Below are 17,298 nucleotides of genomic sequence, written 5' to 3' on the forward strand. Positions count from 1 at the left end.
TTGAAATATTGAAATATGGTTTGTTTACGATTGGCCAAATTGGCGCATAATTCAATTGTTATCAACTATCGATTTCCATACGATATTCGTAGCAGTTTAATATACGATATGCTTAACCCGTTACAAGTGTGACCATTCAAGCGAAGAGTCCAATTAGAATGTGCCGCTCAGTGTTCAGTGTTGATTTGTCCGTTGAAATTGTCGGTTGTTTGTGGAGTGTGCGTAAGTGTTAATTTATTTTCCCAAATACCAACCAAAATAAATAAAAAAAATTCCAAAACATTTGCAATTGTTACACATTTGAATTTTATCAAACAAACTAAATCGCGCGTGCTATGTTTCTATAATTCAGCAAATTTCATCAGCTTCTACTTATTTGCATGCTCAACATCTGCGCCGCAAGCTTTCTGCCTGCAAAATTTAACGGCTCGTTTTGCAGCAGCAGAAGCAACAGGTGTCCGTCCATTAGCTGCAAATCTGTTTCTCTTTAAATTTCCCCACAATCCGCGCGATCAAAGTGTTGGAAAAGTGTTGTTTTTGTGTTTAATTAAAATGCGATGAGATCTACGATCGTCGTACGTATTTACAAACGATGCGAATGCATTTAAATGTGTCAAAGATGTGGCATTAATAAATAGCAAAAAAAATAATATCGCACATTTGCAAAATTTCAAGTGCTATTCCTAACAAATGAAAAAGATTATATCTATTTAGTTTTCGTTTGTGCCGTTCAATTTTATGCGTATATTTTTACTGCGTGCAATTGTTTTTTTGTTTTTGATTTCGTTGAAATCGCTTTTTTTGCTTTGCCCCACAGAACGTGACAAAATGGTTTAAAGCACCAAGCAAAAACAACAACAACAATAAGTGCAAACATAAATATGTGTATGCAGTATGTATGTGTATGTGTGTGTTTGTATTTGGCAGGTGCATAAAATTAACAGAAAAAGTTTGAATTTAGTTAAGAGGCATGTTTAACGGCCTAATTCCAGCAGTAAAGTCAAGTTCCGTTATGACCCACTGCATGAATGTGTGTGTGCGAGAGTATTTACATATATATATTTATATATATTTGTATATATGTAGCTAGGTAAGTAACATGCCCGTGTATGTGTGCTTGTATATGTGTGTGTGTGTGTTGGTTTATTTATAGCAGCATGCGCAAATTGTCTAAAGTTATAAATGTTATGCCGATATTCATATTGCAAATCCAATTAGCATTCAAGCGCAAATCAAGCCACGCAGTTTGTGCGTCGGCGTCAAAAACTTTTACCGTTACACATTTTCAATTGCCCCCCAACTCCCCCCTCTTCCCACAGCCAAAAATTTGCAATTCTTATGCAATTAGTCGCAGCAATAACTCAACATTAATCCAATCGACAATAATTTAAATTTAAATTCATATGCAACGAGAAATAAATTGATAGGCGCCATAAAAAGTTAACAACAACAACAGCTGCTGCTGCGAAAAAACAATTCAATTCAAAGCCCACAATGCAATACAATTTTTTCTCTTCATAATTTAAATAACAATTTACACACGCCCCAAAAACCCCCGTTCCAAAATGAGTCAGTCTCAGTCGCAATTGCAGTCGCGTGTCGGGGCATACCGGCAGCAGCAGAGGCAGCGACTGCGACAGCGACGCTGGCAGAGCAGCATCATAAGCATACTGCGACTGATGGCATTTCTTAAAATGTGATCGCTGCCGGTGGGAGCTGAGCAGTCGCTATCAGACGCTGTTCATACATGGCATACATAAACGTAAAGAGAGCGAGCGAGAGAGAAAGAGAGACATGCAAGCGTGCGTTTTGCATTCGAGCTGCTGGCGTCGCTGTTAGCGTCGCTGCTGCTGCTGCTGCTGTCACTGACCACACTCAACGGTTGTTGTTGTTATGATTTATTTTGTTTTGTATTTCTTCTTTTCGATGATAAATGGCAAAAGACGTTGTTGCCAAAACAAAAACAAAAATCAAATAAAAAAAATGCAAAAAGCGTGAGCATAAAATTCAAATTTTGGTTCGAGAATAACACGCACTTTGATAAGTGCTGACAGACGTCAGCGGACATATCCTTATCACGTATTAATCATTAAATTTAAATAAATACCAATGTGTGTGTGGGTTTAAATTTAATAACGCTGATTAGCGTATGTGGGCCAAGAGATTATGCAGATTAAGCATGCTTCAGCTATGTGCTTAGCATAAGAATTGCCCGCAAATTACCCGCAAATCACTCGCAGGGAAGGTGACCCGCAGCAACCAGCAAACAACAACCCGTTGCGGTTAACACCTGTTATCGCACCTTGACGTGGGCCACACTTGAATTTAATTAAATTCGCATGCACATAGATGGATTTTCAATCAGTCCTCTGCCACACCCCCACATCCCTCCCTTCTGCTACTGAGCTGTTGGGCAACCAACAACGACTGTTAACTGGGCTTATCACGGACTAAATGCAAAACAGACAACACAACACACACTATCTGAGGGCCGCCCTGTGGCTCTGTGGTTCTGCGGCTTTATTTGTGTACGACATTTTAAAAATAACCGAGCTGACATATGTTGCACTGTTGCTTATCACGACATGACAACAATAGTAACAACAACAGCAACAACAACAACAATGCATATGGCTTACTCATTGGCACAGTTTCAGACTGGAGGCTTGGCTTTGGGGCAGGTAACTGGCGAGAGGCAAGCGGGTTGCGGCGTTTGTTTAACTAACTAGGCGGCGGGCGGTTCAAATAACATCCCATAAAAAAAAGCGTTGACAAAAAAAAAATTAACATAGCCATAAAAATAAATTCGCAAATTGACGAATACAAAAAACCAGACTAGAAGGTGTGAGCTCGAGAATTAGATACTCATTACCATTAAGCTGTTGTGCTCTAGAATTGTTTAACTATGATATTTTTATTTGTTAATCAACAAGATAAACGACGTATTTTAAATACTATTTTAGAATTTTTCCCCGGCTAAGCTAGAGAATATATATTAACTTTTTGTTATTGCCATAATAAATCTAAATCTAATCTATTTTTTATCTTAACTTAAACCTGTCTTAACTTAAGGAATTCATTCCATCAAATAAATATAAAATGTAAATTAAATTTATAAAATCTCCTTCAATATTCTTAAGATCGCTGCCTAAAAAACTATTTAGGTAAATATATAGTTAATAAATGGCCAACTTAACGTATACGTAATTTATTTTCTTTATTTATTCATTAAGTAGATTGTAACTGCTTATGCTACCCGCTTAACAGAGCCAACGAAAGCAGGGTAGCAGCAGAAAGCGACATTTAACGTTGGGTTAGGTCTCCCATTGTCCATTAAGGCGAGCACACCTGTGGGGTCTGAATTTTCGTGGTGACGCCACAAAATGACTTTAATACGATGAAATTAAAGTTGAAAAGGAATCATTAGCTGAACAAAGGAGAAAAAGTGAGGCACAAGAAAGAAGCAATCGTAAAGGAATTAAATGAACAGAAATTAAATGAAACGAAATTTGTGGCGATATCATTTCTTGTTTGGCCCAAAGTGCGAGTGCGTGTAATGATAATATTTTATTGGGTGGCTTCCACTGCCTAATGGCCACGCCAAAGCCACAGAAAAGCCGCAAAAAAACAATGCCTAAAATAGCAAAAATTACCAGAGATTTCTAGTGCCCTCTGTGTGTGTGTGTGTGTGGCATGTGGCATGGGGCAAACGCTGCGGTATCTAATGGCATGATTGGCTCGTCATGCTGTGTGGGTACTTCTATTTTATGTGCTGCCATTTAATGTCTCGAGCAGAGGAACAGGAACACAAAACTGAAACTCTTGCTGAGATTCTAACGTAGCGTGTCAATGAACCAAGGATGCCGGGTGACAAGTGCAGGCAAATTAAGATCTTAAGCCGGCTAACAACTGACAACAACAACGGCTAACTGAGACGGGATTTAATGCCCGCTTAACCCGCATCGAGAAACGCCGGAACTTATCAGCTTTAAATCTTTAAATGACTTTTGGGCAAATGTTTCACTCCTTGAATATACATTAATGTATTGAAAATATATCAACTTGATATTAGCTCATGACTCTATCATATAATTATAATAATAATAATGATGTAAACACAATTTGCATATCCTATATTATGAGGTTATTTTGTAAATATCCAATTGAGCCCGTAAACACATTTGTTTTGACTACTTCTGATTATTCTCGCCTCAATCAATTTGCTCCAATTTACGCAAAACTTTTACGTTTCCGTTTTTAACATAAATCAGATTATGTACAACTTTATGGCTGCCATTTCCTGCGATGATTGATTCGATTATCTGAACAACAGCATTAAAACAATAACAGCATAGGCGGCATTTACCAGATGGGTGTATTTAAATGTTTTAATTAGCAATTTAGCAGCAAAATAAACTGTTGTCTTTAAGCAGTTTAATTACAACATCTCCTTTGAAATTCATAGTAAGCAGTTAGAAGTACTTTTTGCAAGTCTTATTGGGTTCGGAAATGAAGGAAATTGGCTGCCTTGTTGGGTGCGGCTAGTTGCGGCTAACTGTTAATGAAAGCGCAATTAACGGCAGATAAAGTTTGCCGTGAGAGCTTTTTCTGTGTTCGCATTGATTGTGAAGCTTTCGCTGCCTACTTTGAGGTGCTTAGCTTGCAGCGCTTTCACTTATCAGCAGCGGCAATTTGATGATCATCATCAATTATTATTTGTTATTCGAAAATGCGACAGTTCATAAATACGCCAGTTGTGATTTATGATTTCGAAAGCATTAATGCATTGTAATCGGAATGATATGGGTAGAAAAGTATGTACCGTTATCACCTACTTATTTAGCCCTTGAAGGCTGCCAATCGGATTTATAATATGAGCTTGACTTGTACCGAAGCTTATCAGCCAGCTGCCTTCAGCTGCTGCTAAACAACAATGTTGCGCAATTTATATGCAATTTGTGACAGTTTCGATTTAGTGCAACTTTCAAGCGACACGCACGCAACCAGTGACAGGCCATACGAGGGCAAGGGGCAAGAGCTGAAGCGAGTATCTGCTTGCTGTTGCAAGGACATCAAGCTATGCCCCTTTTTGTGCAAGACATAGCTCTCTGCACAAAAGAATTTGCTTATAATAACGCGCAAAAATGCGGAAAAGGGAAAGAGAGAAAAAGACAAGAATAGTGAAAAGCACTTGGCATCTGGTGCTATATAAATCCCCATCTCTGCTGGCAACACTCCATTTGGTGCTTTAAATCTTAAAGCGCTCGACGGCAATCTTTTTTTTTGAGCCACTCATTTGCCAAACTTTTTGTACAAGTCATGTCAGCGAGCATGTTAATAAACAAGCTTGTTTAGTTAGGCAACCTTTTGAACAAAGGCGAAGGCGATACAAACAGGATACGCAAAGCAGCAAAGAATACGCCGGAGATGGATGCGTGCATGGCGTATACGCAATGTGTGCACGTGCCTTAAAACTTTTTAGAGCCCGAGAGAAGCCCTTAAATTGATTTTGAAGTAATAAATGTGTCGGAAGCCTGACGCCTATTGATACTGCTTGCTAGTTGCCACAGGGAAAACTGACACCGCCGCCCCAAAATTCGTGATTAATGACCACAGACAAAGGTCCTTCTCCTATTTACAGAGGCGTTTGCCTTTATTAGAAAAATCCAATGTGATAGGCGCCTCGGCCGTAGGGTGAGCTGCTCCGCGTCTCCAAGAAGTAGATGCCCGCGGCACTGTTGCTTCCCATGCGCTGCGCGGACCAGCGACAATCCTTGGCACTCATCGTCTCCACGGAGCCGCATTGGGCGACTAAAAACTCATTTGCTGGCGACCACATTTCGACGGCCAGGTTTAGGGCACGCTCATGCGAACAGGCATCCGAATTGCAGCCCGGCTGCTGCTGTCCGCCATTTGGATAGTAGTCCACATCGCCCAATCTCCGTATGGTGCCCAATCCTTGGCTATTTGTGTGAATGACTTCCACGCGGTGTGCATCTCCGGCTGCAAGTTGATGCTTGAGCTGCTCACTGTCGCCACTGGGATCCAGTGCTGTGATTAGTGGCAACTGTTCGTTCAGCTGCTGTTCCAATTGCTCCGCCGCGCCACCGGCCAAATGTGCACCCGCCCCAAAGCCGATGAGCTGTTGCCGCCCCAGCGGCACATCAAACTGACGATGCAGCATCACGAGCAGTTCACTCACGCTGGCAACAATCTCCGATTCGGTTTGGGTCTCGGCCAAGTCAACGGCAAAGAAATTACACGCATTGCGTTCCAGCAGCGCCGTTGCCAGTATCAAATGCTCCACAGAACCATTGCTGCCCCAGCGTGGTATCGATACTCTGGGAATGGAAGGGCATATGAGAAGGGAAGACTCTCGGCTTAGCCTGGCGACCAAATGACTCACACAATTGGATCCGCTGCGTAGAAGGAGGAGCGTAGAAGTGATTCCACATCCGGAACGATACGTTGTGGCGTATTCTGATTGCGACGCGTGTAAAGTAGATAGCCGGGTCCGCTTTCAACTGCAAATTGCTTCGATTTGGTCAAAGTCTATCCATGATCTCATCTCGATGCGGCATTGATTGACTCACCAGCGGCAGCTTCTCTTAGGGCCAGCAGCAGGCAGCCAAGTATTACTTTAATGTAGCGCATTTTCCAATCAACTGATGTCAATATTCATTTCCCAACTCATTGTTCACTTGGCGATGCCTGATTAGATTATTATTGGCCACATCGATAAGCGCTAATTATCAAAATATCCGAGCAATAACCCTAAAACAATAACAACAATACAATTGGCCGCATTCAGTAGATAGATGTATTTATACGTTTTAATCATCAATTCGACAGCAAAGCAGTCTGATGATATCTATAAAGTTGTAAGCCTCTGCACTGAAAGAAATATATATATATATAAATATATATATTTATAAAAAATTATTCAGAATTTAAATAAAACTTGCATTATTTTTCAGTGATTTTGCTCAGTTTTATCTTAATAAAAACCTCTGCAATCAAAAACAAAAAAAATAAAAGTACCTTAAATAAAAAATTAATTTTTTTCATGCAGAAGTTTTTAAAGATACTCAATTTTATCTTTAAAAAAAATGGTGCCAACAGTAAAGTTTTGTTTTTATTAGCTTAAACAAACAAAAGTCATAATTCTTAAATTTAATTACATTTTAAAAGCAAAGTTTCTGCGCACTCAAAATCATGATTTTCAATTCAATTTTACAGGAAAATTTAACGTAGAAGTAAAAAGTGCTTTAAAGTAGTAGAATTAATTAAGATATTTATGGAGAGCAAATTTTGGGTTAAACATCAACAATGAAAGCAAAGAAGAATAGCGATAAATACTCGTATATAATTGGCAAATTTATATTATCTTGCTTTATCGAAGATGTCAGCAGAAGATGCAATTTTAAATAGAAAGCATTCCAATTCCAATAAAATATACCTTGGCATAATTTAATTATATGTTGTAAGACGTGTACGACTTTTGATAGATAGAGGTATTGGTATTGGCTTAGGGTATGTGCTAGTCGCGCTGATTCGATGAGTGATGAATTATTACCTGTTGGCCCGTGTGGTTGTCACATTTTCACATTGCTCACCTGTCCGTTTGGCAGCCGCTTATAGCTGTTCACGTTTTGTATTTGAGGCACGCCGAAATTGCGACACAAATTGTTATTTATGGCGCTTGTTGCAGTTTATCAAATTAATCAGCATTGCACTCAAAATCGTTGTTGTGTGCCACACTTCGCTGCCCCCACTTCATTTGCATATTGACTGTTGCAAGCAAATTGCATTTAATTGCTTGACGTATCAACTTGATGTCGTGTCGGATTCAGCTGCAGGTTATTTCAACAACCAAACACTTTGCACTTCAATGTATGACATGGCAATTGCAGCGATGGGAATGTGCAGCTGCCACAACATCAGCTTAGCATGTGGCTAAGACGAACTGTGTGATGAACTCACAGTGGCTTATAGAAAATTGGCCCTTAGTTGATGGACAAGTTTCTTAATTAGTCTCTAAATAACCACATTCATATTGCTGGCGGCCGCTCATAAAATAAAAGCTGAAATTTCGGTTAGCTGCTGCTACTGTTTGGGCCAAGTTAAGGGCGGGCAAACTAGAGCGTGAAGAAGAACGCGCTCAGCAAAAGCTGCGTTAACATTGCAGATAAATTGCTTGCGAAATTGTCTGTCGAGTACAGCCGGCTTGTTGCCCAACGCAAGCAACAATTAACGGAAAGCCTTGCCCCAAGCGCTCTATCCACTCCTACCGCCCCCCCCCCCCTCCGCCCACCTCCAGCAACACAAACATTCCTCTTGCCGGCTCAATGGGCACGTCAAGCGATTTTGAAGCTCCCGCTAGATTTATGGACAAACGCGCGTTATTAAATGTTGCCAACGGCGTCCCATTTATAACCAGGCTAAACACTGGCCATGACGAATATGGGGCGTAACAGTCCTTGAGTCCTTGCATACAAGCTAACCCACTCAAAATGTGTAGAGCGAATAGCCACATAATCTACCAAAATCTTTATCGGCATCAGTTGGAATATACTTTGAATATGTTTTAAATGTTCAAGATTGCTTTTGATTGTCAATTTAAAGGGTATTTCCATGCTTGGCATTCTTACTTGTTGAGAGTTGGTGATTAAAGTGGATTAATTACGAATTAAATGTAAACGTATACAGCTATAATTATAGCCAAAACCTTACCTGCTTGTCAGATGTTTTTTCTTAAATTTAATTATTTCATTTCTACAATAAAAAATATCGAATTTCAAATGAAGAATCTACTTTTTTTGTACTGCAGCAGAGTACAAATAAGTGCTGTTTAACTTTATCTAAAGAGTATCTCTGAGTCGAGATACTCTGCCTGATGCTTATTAGCATAAACAGCTAACTGAAATATGCGAACATTCCAAGCTAGAAATTCCAACACGTAATAATGTGAAATGACAGACAGCGAGTCTTTAAGCAAGAGTGTGTTGTGCCCGGGGGGTGTGCGAGTGTGTGAGTGTGTGTGTGTGAGTGTGTGTATCAGTGTGTGTGTGAGTGTCTGGGATATTGTGGCTATTCAGGTGAAAATGTTGTGAAGCTGCAGAGGATAGGGGTCAACTGACATGCATGCATCATTGACAGCATTCAAGTTGCGGCACTTTGTGGAGTGTCCACAGTGTTCTCATGTCGGAGCCAGTGCAAGTACTATGGAAAATTGACTTTGTTGCAAGTTTACTGCACCTGTCTGTCACCAGTTCCAGAATTGATAGCTTTGTCAACTATTGCCTATCATGACAATGTATGTGCGATGAAGGCAGCATGCTCAAGCAAAGGAAATCATAAAAGAAGTCTATTTATTTCAACCAAACTTCAAGTGCTAATATGATTTTTCATTATTTGTATTTCTCAAAATTAACGCATTGAGCATTGAACTCCATCTTCATTACACAAAACCACTGCCGCTGCCCTTCGTTTGATGTGGCACATCCGGGAAAAATCTCGTTTGAATCTCGAAGATGTTCAGCACATCTAAAGTTGAGTTGCCCATTGAAACATATATAGTAAATTGTCTTATTCTTTAGATGAGTAAGAGTCGTACACCAATGGATGTTACTCAAACGTTTAGCATAGGAATAATATCTTTCCTGCAAATGTCAACCTTTGACTCTGGAGTGACTCGCATTACTATGGCTCTCTATGAATACGAACGATCGCTCATCAAGTGTGCGAATGTCCTGGCGTTTAATGCCGACTCCTTACAAATCAGGTTTTTTTTATAAGGATTACTCCAGTTCCTGCACAGCTCAGTTACCTTGTCCGCACTGCCAAATAAATTAGTACTCAGTATATACAATTTTAACAGCTAAAGGACCATCTCCATTGCATGATTCGACTTTTGGCTTATAGGATCCCATTTCCCTCTTTGCATATTTCATATTTGTGCAGTTGTATTGTATCAGCACGTATGACATACATATGTGTATGAATGCCTCGATCCAAGAAATTAGATATATCGAAATATCGACATGCTGATAAATCGAAAACGAGTCGATATAATAAATTTCTGTGACAGCTGCCAGCAAGCTTGAAGTTCGAAGCTAATATCACGCATACGCAGGGTGGTGCGGAATCCATGCCCAGCATAAACTCACCCAAAACTAAAAGTCGACCACTATTTGCAGATGTGGACGTGTGAAAGCAGCAATCAGAAGAGTCACAGAGTCAAACAGCCAACCAAACAATGGATTTTGCTGGGTTGAGGAATGCCATCAGTGGCTTTTGCGTTGCTTTTTTCTTTGTTTGGTTTGAAGTAAAATAAAGTGTCGAAATCATTTTTGATGTGCGGCAATTTCTCATAAAAGTTTCATTACATCGTGGGATGGCAGATGAGCTGTGCTGCAATTCATGTTGTCTATGGGGGGGAACATCGTCATGAACTCAACCATGTACATACTCAATTAGTGGCCAACTAATAAAAAAAAAGTTATAGTTTATAAAACTCTTTAGTATTGAACTCTTATGCACAGACAAAATGAGCTTTTTCGATTATAGAAAACATTTTAGTTAAACTAATTTAATAAATATTTAAGCTAGATACTAAATAAAGGCATTGCTTTTGACAGATCAGCTCAAGCTTGTTGTGAAGGGAGACGTTTCTAGTGCCATAAGGTATATATATTTTGGCTTAGTATCATTAGCCAGGTCGATATAGCGAGGCTGGACTGTCTGCTTTCATAAGAACTTGTGCCTCAGACTTGGAATATATGAAAACTTTTGCATGCAGTTAATTTTTTATATTTGATTTTGAGGTCTTGTTTATCAAGTTTTGTAGAATAAACTCATTAGCTATCTGTGTCCGTTATGATCCCCAAAATTGATCGAAGATTCATCAACATTAGCCTGCTATAACATATAGCTTTAGCTATGAAATTTTAGATTTTAGATTACTGTTCTATCTTCCTCTTGTATTCAATTCCAACTGTCTTCAATCGTATATTGGATATCTAAAAAGAGCTGACGAAAAATATGAAACAGAGTATTAAATGAGAACATAAATATCTGCATTGCATCTACATGTGTGTGACTGTGTGTAATTGTTAGATGGATGGTTTGCGAGTAATGCAATTTACAAGAAGATGCAATTATTGGTTGCTTTGACATCTCGCACACAGGAAAAACGCAGGCGGGGCGCAGAGAGAAGGCCATTGAGTGCATGTAATTGACAACAAGAGGGTGCAGAAGCTGTTGCCACAGCTAAAAGTTCAACAACAATGTTGCAGCACGCCAAAGGACCAACCAAGTACAACACTGCCTTACAACTTAATTTAAATTAGCGAAGCGACAGAGCATCCTCAACAGCAACCAGCCCAACCACCGACCCTTGTGGCGCGTAATGAGTATACATCGAACTGTTAATCTTCAGTGCAGCGCTTCAACCCGTCATCAAGTGCAACGATATCGTGGACTGCTGCTGGGCATCCTGCTCTGCCTGTATCTGTGTGCTGGCTGTCATGCAGAAGTCTTTAAACTGGGCTATCTCACTGGGTCGCAGCGACGACCGGGTAACCTGGACTATCAACGACCTGGCATTACCATTTCGGGTGCCATCTCGCTTGCCGTCGCCCAGGTCAACGCCGGCAGACTGGGCACCCTGGGTCACTCACTCGAGTTCGTTGTGGCCGAGACATATGGCGATGAAGTGGCGAGCATAAGACAGACGGCCGCATTGTGGACACAGCAAGTGGCTGCCTATATTGGCCCCCAAGAGACTTGCGTTCACGAGGGTCGCATGGCGGCGGCCTTTAATCTACCAATGATATCTTATGTGGGTAGAAAATAGATAAATATTCTTCGATTAATTACTAACATAATATTATACTAATCGCCGCAGTACTGCACACATCGAGATCCCTCCAATAAACTAGACTTTCCGACATTCGCGCGAACTCGTCCGCCGGACACACAGATTTCCAAGTCAGTGGTGGCTCTGCTGTTGGCCTTCAACTGGACACAGGTGAGTTTTTTGTACCTGGACGATGTCAGCAGTCAGTACCAGCCCGTCGCGGAGACCATACTCAGCACTCTGGTCAGCGCCGGAGTTAGTGTGCGAGACATTCGCACCTGGAACACTATTTACCATCATGGATTCATGGCCAATCCGTTTGACGCGCTTGTGGAACAGACCCATGCCAATACACGCAGTAAGTGGAGACATCTACTCGATATATCCCCTTGATCCTAATTCTATTTCTTTGTTCTAGTCTATCTAGTTCTGGGTCACTACTACGAACATGTGGGCTTGATGGTCAGTCTACAGCAACGAGGTCTTTTGTCGCAGGGCGAATATTTCGTGGTTGGCATCGACATTGAGCAGTATGATCCGGCCAAGCCGGAGAAGTATCTGCGTGGCATGCTAATGGAGAAAGTTGAGCCGCTGGCGGCGCAGGCCTTTCAATCCTATCTCGGCATTGTGCCCACAGCACCCATCTCCTTTGCCACGTTCGCCAATGAGGTGAGCTCCAGCTTTGGTAAACTTTCTCAATGTGTTTCACTTTTACAACACACGCTGATCTCTGTTTAGGTCAACAAATATATGGAACGACCGCCATTCAATTTTCCCAATCCACTGGGCCTTTTCGGCGGTGCAAAGCAGGTTAGCCTTAAAGATCCCTTTCAGCATTCCCTTCTCATGCGAATATTATTTCAATTAATTTCTAGATAAGCGCCGAGGCAGCCTATCTCTACGATGCAGTTCATCTCTATGCCAATTCCCTGCTGACCGTCTTGGACTCCGGTGGCAGACCTAAGAATGGCAGCCTCATTGTATCGGCCATAAAAGGCTCACGCTATCTAAGCGCTATGGGGTGAGTGCTCTTGGAATATATATTTGTTGGTGTAATATGGAACTAAATCCAAGCTCAACAGCTACCATGTTTATATCGATGAGAATGGAGACGCTGCCGGCAACTATACGGTTTTGGCGAGAGGCAAACACCGAAACAGCCACAATCAGACTGTGCTTGGTCTGCTGCCAGCTGGCACCTTTAGCCGCAGGAGCAACAACATCAACAGCAGCGATGCACTGCCCGTAAGTAAGCAGGTTGTCCTTTTATCAATTCATAATTCTGCTTTAAAATACTTTCGCACTTGCACGCTTGCCATCCAGCAGCAGCAGGTAAGCGCTTTGGCATAGCAAACAATCAAACACACACATTGTTATCTCCACTGACCACTTGTTGTCTAATCCTTTCTCTCTCCTCTCTCTCTCTCTCTCTGCAGGATTTAAATTTGTACCGCAACATCGACTGGGTGGCTGGTGTACGTCCAGCGGCTGCTCCCAAATGCGGTTTTGGCGGCGAGAAGTGCGTCAGTAAGTTATATTCACCAACCTCTCGATTCTTAGCTGCCAATTGAGAATGCCATTGATTTTTTAATTCCAGATTATACTGGGGAAATATCGGCTGGCATTGCTGGGGGTGCCTTGCTGCTGCTGGGTCTCGTCTCGCTGGTCCTGTACCGCAACTGGCGCTATGAACAGGAATTGGACAGTCTGCTGTGGAAGATTGACTTTCGAGAGGTTCAGGTCCACGAAAATGAGAAGGAACAACAGAGCCAAAAACCAACCAGAGTAAGTTGTTGGAAAATGCCAGTTACGATTGGGTTGTGCAGTAACGATTGACTTACTCGGCTTCACTGCTTTATGGCTCAATATTAAGATGACTGCAGGCATCTTCAAATAGTTGATAAAGTTATGTTTTATTTTTAGTATTTATTCAAACTTTTTTATTATTACAACTTTTGGACTCAAACTAAATTTGCTTGACTGCATTTAAACGGAGCAATAAATTGATGTAAAATATATTTTAATGGCAGTTGAGCAGTGCTCAGTGCTAAGATAACTTTAACTTAAAATCTTCATGTTTCCCAATTTATGACAAAAGTTAATTTTGGTTGGAGTTGGAATCCATCGTCTAAGCAATTATCCTGCCATTGCATGTCTGACAGAATTTCATAAATATATTGCCGCGTCGTCTTCCTTCGCAGTCCACCCATCCATTAATCCGCACCAGCCAGGTCAGTCTAAGCTCCAATCCCGACGCTGACTTTCGCTATACGACAATCTTCACGCCCATCGGACTGTACAAGGGTCAGCTGTATGCCATCAAGAAGGTGCGCAAGAAGTGCGTGGACATCACACGGGAGATGAAGAAGGAGCTGAAACTGGTGAGTAAGTGTATCAAACTAATTGTTGCACTACCAACTTCCTTGAAATTTCGAATCGAATTAGCTGAGAGACGCACGGCACGACAATGTGTGTGCCTTCATTGGCGCCTGCACAGAAGCACCGAACATCTGCATCATCAGCGAGTATTGCACTCGTGGCAGCCTTAAGGTCAGTCGGATAACTTACGAATCTTTTTAGTCTCTTAGCGAGTGACTAACAACCCCTATTTTTATTTTCGACATGCAGGACATACTGGAGAACGAGGACGTCAAGCTGGACAATATGTTCATTGCCTCCATGGTTGCGGATATTATACGCGTGAGTGCTGCTCTGTAACATTATACTAATGGCATCCACCCCTCCACTCAATCTTCTTCCATCATTCGATGTGTGTGTGTGTGTGTGTCAGCGACTGACTCCCCTTCTTGACTTCCGTAGGGCGTCATCTACTTGCACGAGTCCCCCATCCGATTCCATGGCTCGCTGTGTACATCCAATTGCCTGGTAGACTCACGCTGGGTGGTTAAGCTAACAGACTTGGGTTTGTTTGCCTTCAAGCAGGGCATCGAAGACAGCTCCACAGACGCCCAGCACATGTCGGCCAAATGTTTGAGTAAATGCCTCCATACCCCATCCCCCACTCCCGTTCAGTCCATTTGAGCTAATATTAATGCATATTCGTTTTTTAGAGCTGCTTTATCGTGCGCCGGAACTTTTAAGACAGGGTCCCTCGTCGCTGGTTATGGGCACACAGCGGGGAGATGCCTACTCCTTTGCCATAATCCTGTACGAGATGCATGTGCGTCGTGGTCCATTCGGGGAGACGGGTCTGACGGCCATGCAGTGTCTGCAGAAAGTGATGCAGCCACAGGATCAAGTGCATCCGTATCGGCCATCGCTGCAGCCCCTGGAGACGGCCTTCGACTGTGTCAGCGAGTGTCTGCGCGAGTGCTGGGCCGAACGGCCCGAGGATCGACCCGAGTTCAAGACAATCCGTGCCAAACTTCGACCGTTGCGCAAGGGCATGAGACCGAATATCTTTGACAATATGATGGCCATGATGGAAAAGTATGCCAACAATTTGGAGGCGCTTGTCGACGATCGCACCGATCAGTTGCAAGAGGAAAAGAAGAAGACTGACGCGCTGCTGCATGAAATGCTGCCGCGCTGCGTTTCCGATCAGCTGAAGAAGGGCCACAAAGTGGATCCCGAGCACTACGAACAGGTCACCATATATTTTAGCGATATTGTCGGCTTTACGGCCATGTCCGCGGAGAGCTCTCCTCTTCAAGTGGTTGACTTTCTCAATGATCTCTACACCTGCTTCGATTCCATCATTGGACACTACGATGTTTACAAGGTGAGTTTCCATGCAATGCCTCTGTTTGTCTGTCTACTAAAGCCATTCACTGCAGGTGGAAACCATTGGTGATGCATATATGGTCGTATCTGGTCTGCCGCTGCGCAATGGGGATTTGCATGCAGCAGAGATTGCCACTATGTCACTGCATTTGCTCAGCGCCGTGTCCGAATTTAAGATACGACATCGACCCACCAATCGGCTGTTGCTGCGCATCGGCATCCATTCGGGTCCAGTTTGTGCGGGCGTTGTGGGCCTGAAGATGCCGCGCTATTGCCTCTTTGGCGACACGGTCAACACGGCGTCGCGCATGGAGTCGAGCGGTGTACCGCTAAAGATTCACTGCAGCTGGCAGTGTCGACAGCTGCTGGAGCGACTGGGCGGCTATCATTGTCAGGAGCGCGGCATGATCTCGATGAAGGGCAAGGGGGAACAGCGCACCTATTGGCTAATGGGCGAGGATGAGGAGGCGCGTGTGCGTCGCACCTACGAGCGATCGCAGCGGCGTGGTTCGCGTGCCCTCAACAAGTTCATACAGGGCACCATCAAACAACAGGCCCAGGAGCTGGCCAACGATTGTGGCATACGCTCATCGCTGAAGCAAAAGAATCTGCCACGCAATTCACTGACTCGCTCCTCCAGCCTTGAGTCGCCCAAAAAGTTGCGCTTTGCCGCTGGAAATATGCTCGAGCATCATCGCTATCACAGGTTGGCTTCAAGTAGTAATGAATTAACTGAAGGCAACAAGACTAACTCTCCACGTTTTTATTATTAGTGACGAGGCCTTGTTGGAGGTGGACTCGTACACTGGACTCCGTCGTTCGTCTGGCGGCTCAACACACTCACGCTACGAGGAGTCAACTTTGTCCTGCCAAAGCATCGAACAGCTCCAAAAGCTGCAGCAAAAACAGCGACCTTTCTCCTATCCAACGGCCAATACGCCGCTGCTAATGAATCACGTTGAGGTCTAAAATCTGAGGGAATATTACCTCTATAAAAATGTATACATATATATATACATATTTAGTATAAGCGCATATAACTTAATTAATAGGATAACACAAAGTAGCAGAATTTGTCGTCATTATGCTTAGCCAAGTATTATTATGTGTATTGTGTGTGTGTTCAGCTCTTGTCCGTTCGCTTTAAGTGTTGTTGCAGAGGGTGCATAATGCCACAATATTGTTTATACAATGCATTATACTTAACACTGAATGCAAAATAGAATATGTCCATTTAATAGTCAGCATTTGAGATCGGCGGTGAGTTCTCAATTTGATGTGCAATTTGTAGTATCAGCATATTGTGAGAGTGATTATAAATCTAGTCGTTGTATACAAGATAAATACGCTATAGTTTAGCCAATAGGTTCAACTTAAAAATGAATAAAGAAATCGCAAAATCAATTCAAATCTTTGCCATTTTGGTTTGTTTTTTGTTTTTGGTTTTGCGTTTTTATTGGAAATTGGCTTGTTGTCTTGAAGACATACTCGCTATTTTCATATTGTATGTGGTAGCTTATTACTTTCAAACTTAACATTTTTATTTATATATATTTTTGAGTTTTAAACCAATTTGTGCATTTCTGTTTTCTTTTTTGGGGGGCGTTATACGTAGGCCCCTTAACATTTGATTATCCCTATCTCTAAACTCTTGCGAAAGCCAGCTTGCAAAAATTTCAGATTGCTTGTATATA

The 17,298-nt window shown here is 42.2% G+C and overlaps 2 protein-coding genes across 3 annotated transcripts; one reads left to right on the forward strand and one right to left on the reverse strand.

Annotated features, from left to right (window-relative positions):
• The first annotated feature begins 162 nt into the window (after positions 1–162).
• Positions 163–17,014, forward strand: LOC6557633 (speract receptor). Of its 2 annotated transcripts, XM_001984785.2 has the most exons (16): positions 163–222; positions 11,190–11,842; positions 11,909–12,218; positions 12,279–12,529; positions 12,599–12,670; positions 12,736–12,881; positions 12,943–13,105; positions 13,297–13,387; positions 13,458–13,645; positions 14,062–14,241; positions 14,306–14,410; positions 14,489–14,560; positions 14,681–14,855; positions 14,932–15,602; positions 15,658–16,310; positions 16,378–17,014. In XM_001984785.2, exons 2-16 carry the CDS (start codon positions 11,411–11,413, stop codon positions 16,571–16,573), a joined length of 3,705 nt encoding a protein of 1,234 aa, XP_001984821.1. In that variant the 5' UTR covers positions 163–222; positions 11,190–11,410; the 3' UTR covers positions 16,574–17,014. The 2 variants fall into 2 exon arrangements, with proteins under 2 accessions (XP_001984821.1, XP_043071229.1); XM_043215294.1 differs by lacking the exons at positions 14,681–14,855; positions 14,932–15,602; positions 15,658–16,310; positions 16,378–17,014 and having other exon boundaries at positions 14,062–14,245; positions 14,489–14,551.
• On the reverse strand, positions 5,630–6,654 carry LOC6570876 (pancreatic lipase-related protein 3). Its single transcript, XM_001997053.3, has 3 exons — positions 6,594–6,654; positions 6,407–6,524; positions 5,630–6,341 (listed from the first exon to the last, which is right to left on the reverse strand). Exons 1-3 carry the CDS (start codon positions 6,652–6,654, stop codon positions 5,657–5,659), a joined length of 864 nt encoding a protein of 287 aa, XP_001997089.2. The 3' UTR covers positions 5,630–5,656.
• Positions 17,015–17,298: the final 284 nt, after the last annotated feature.

This window comes from Drosophila grimshawi, unplaced genomic scaffold (genome assembly GCF_018153295.1).
Source record: "Drosophila grimshawi isolate 15287-2541.00 unplaced genomic scaffold, ASM1815329v1 contig_44, whole genome shotgun sequence".
NCBI classification, from domain to species: Eukaryota; Metazoa; Arthropoda; class Insecta; order Diptera; family Drosophilidae; genus Drosophila; species Drosophila grimshawi.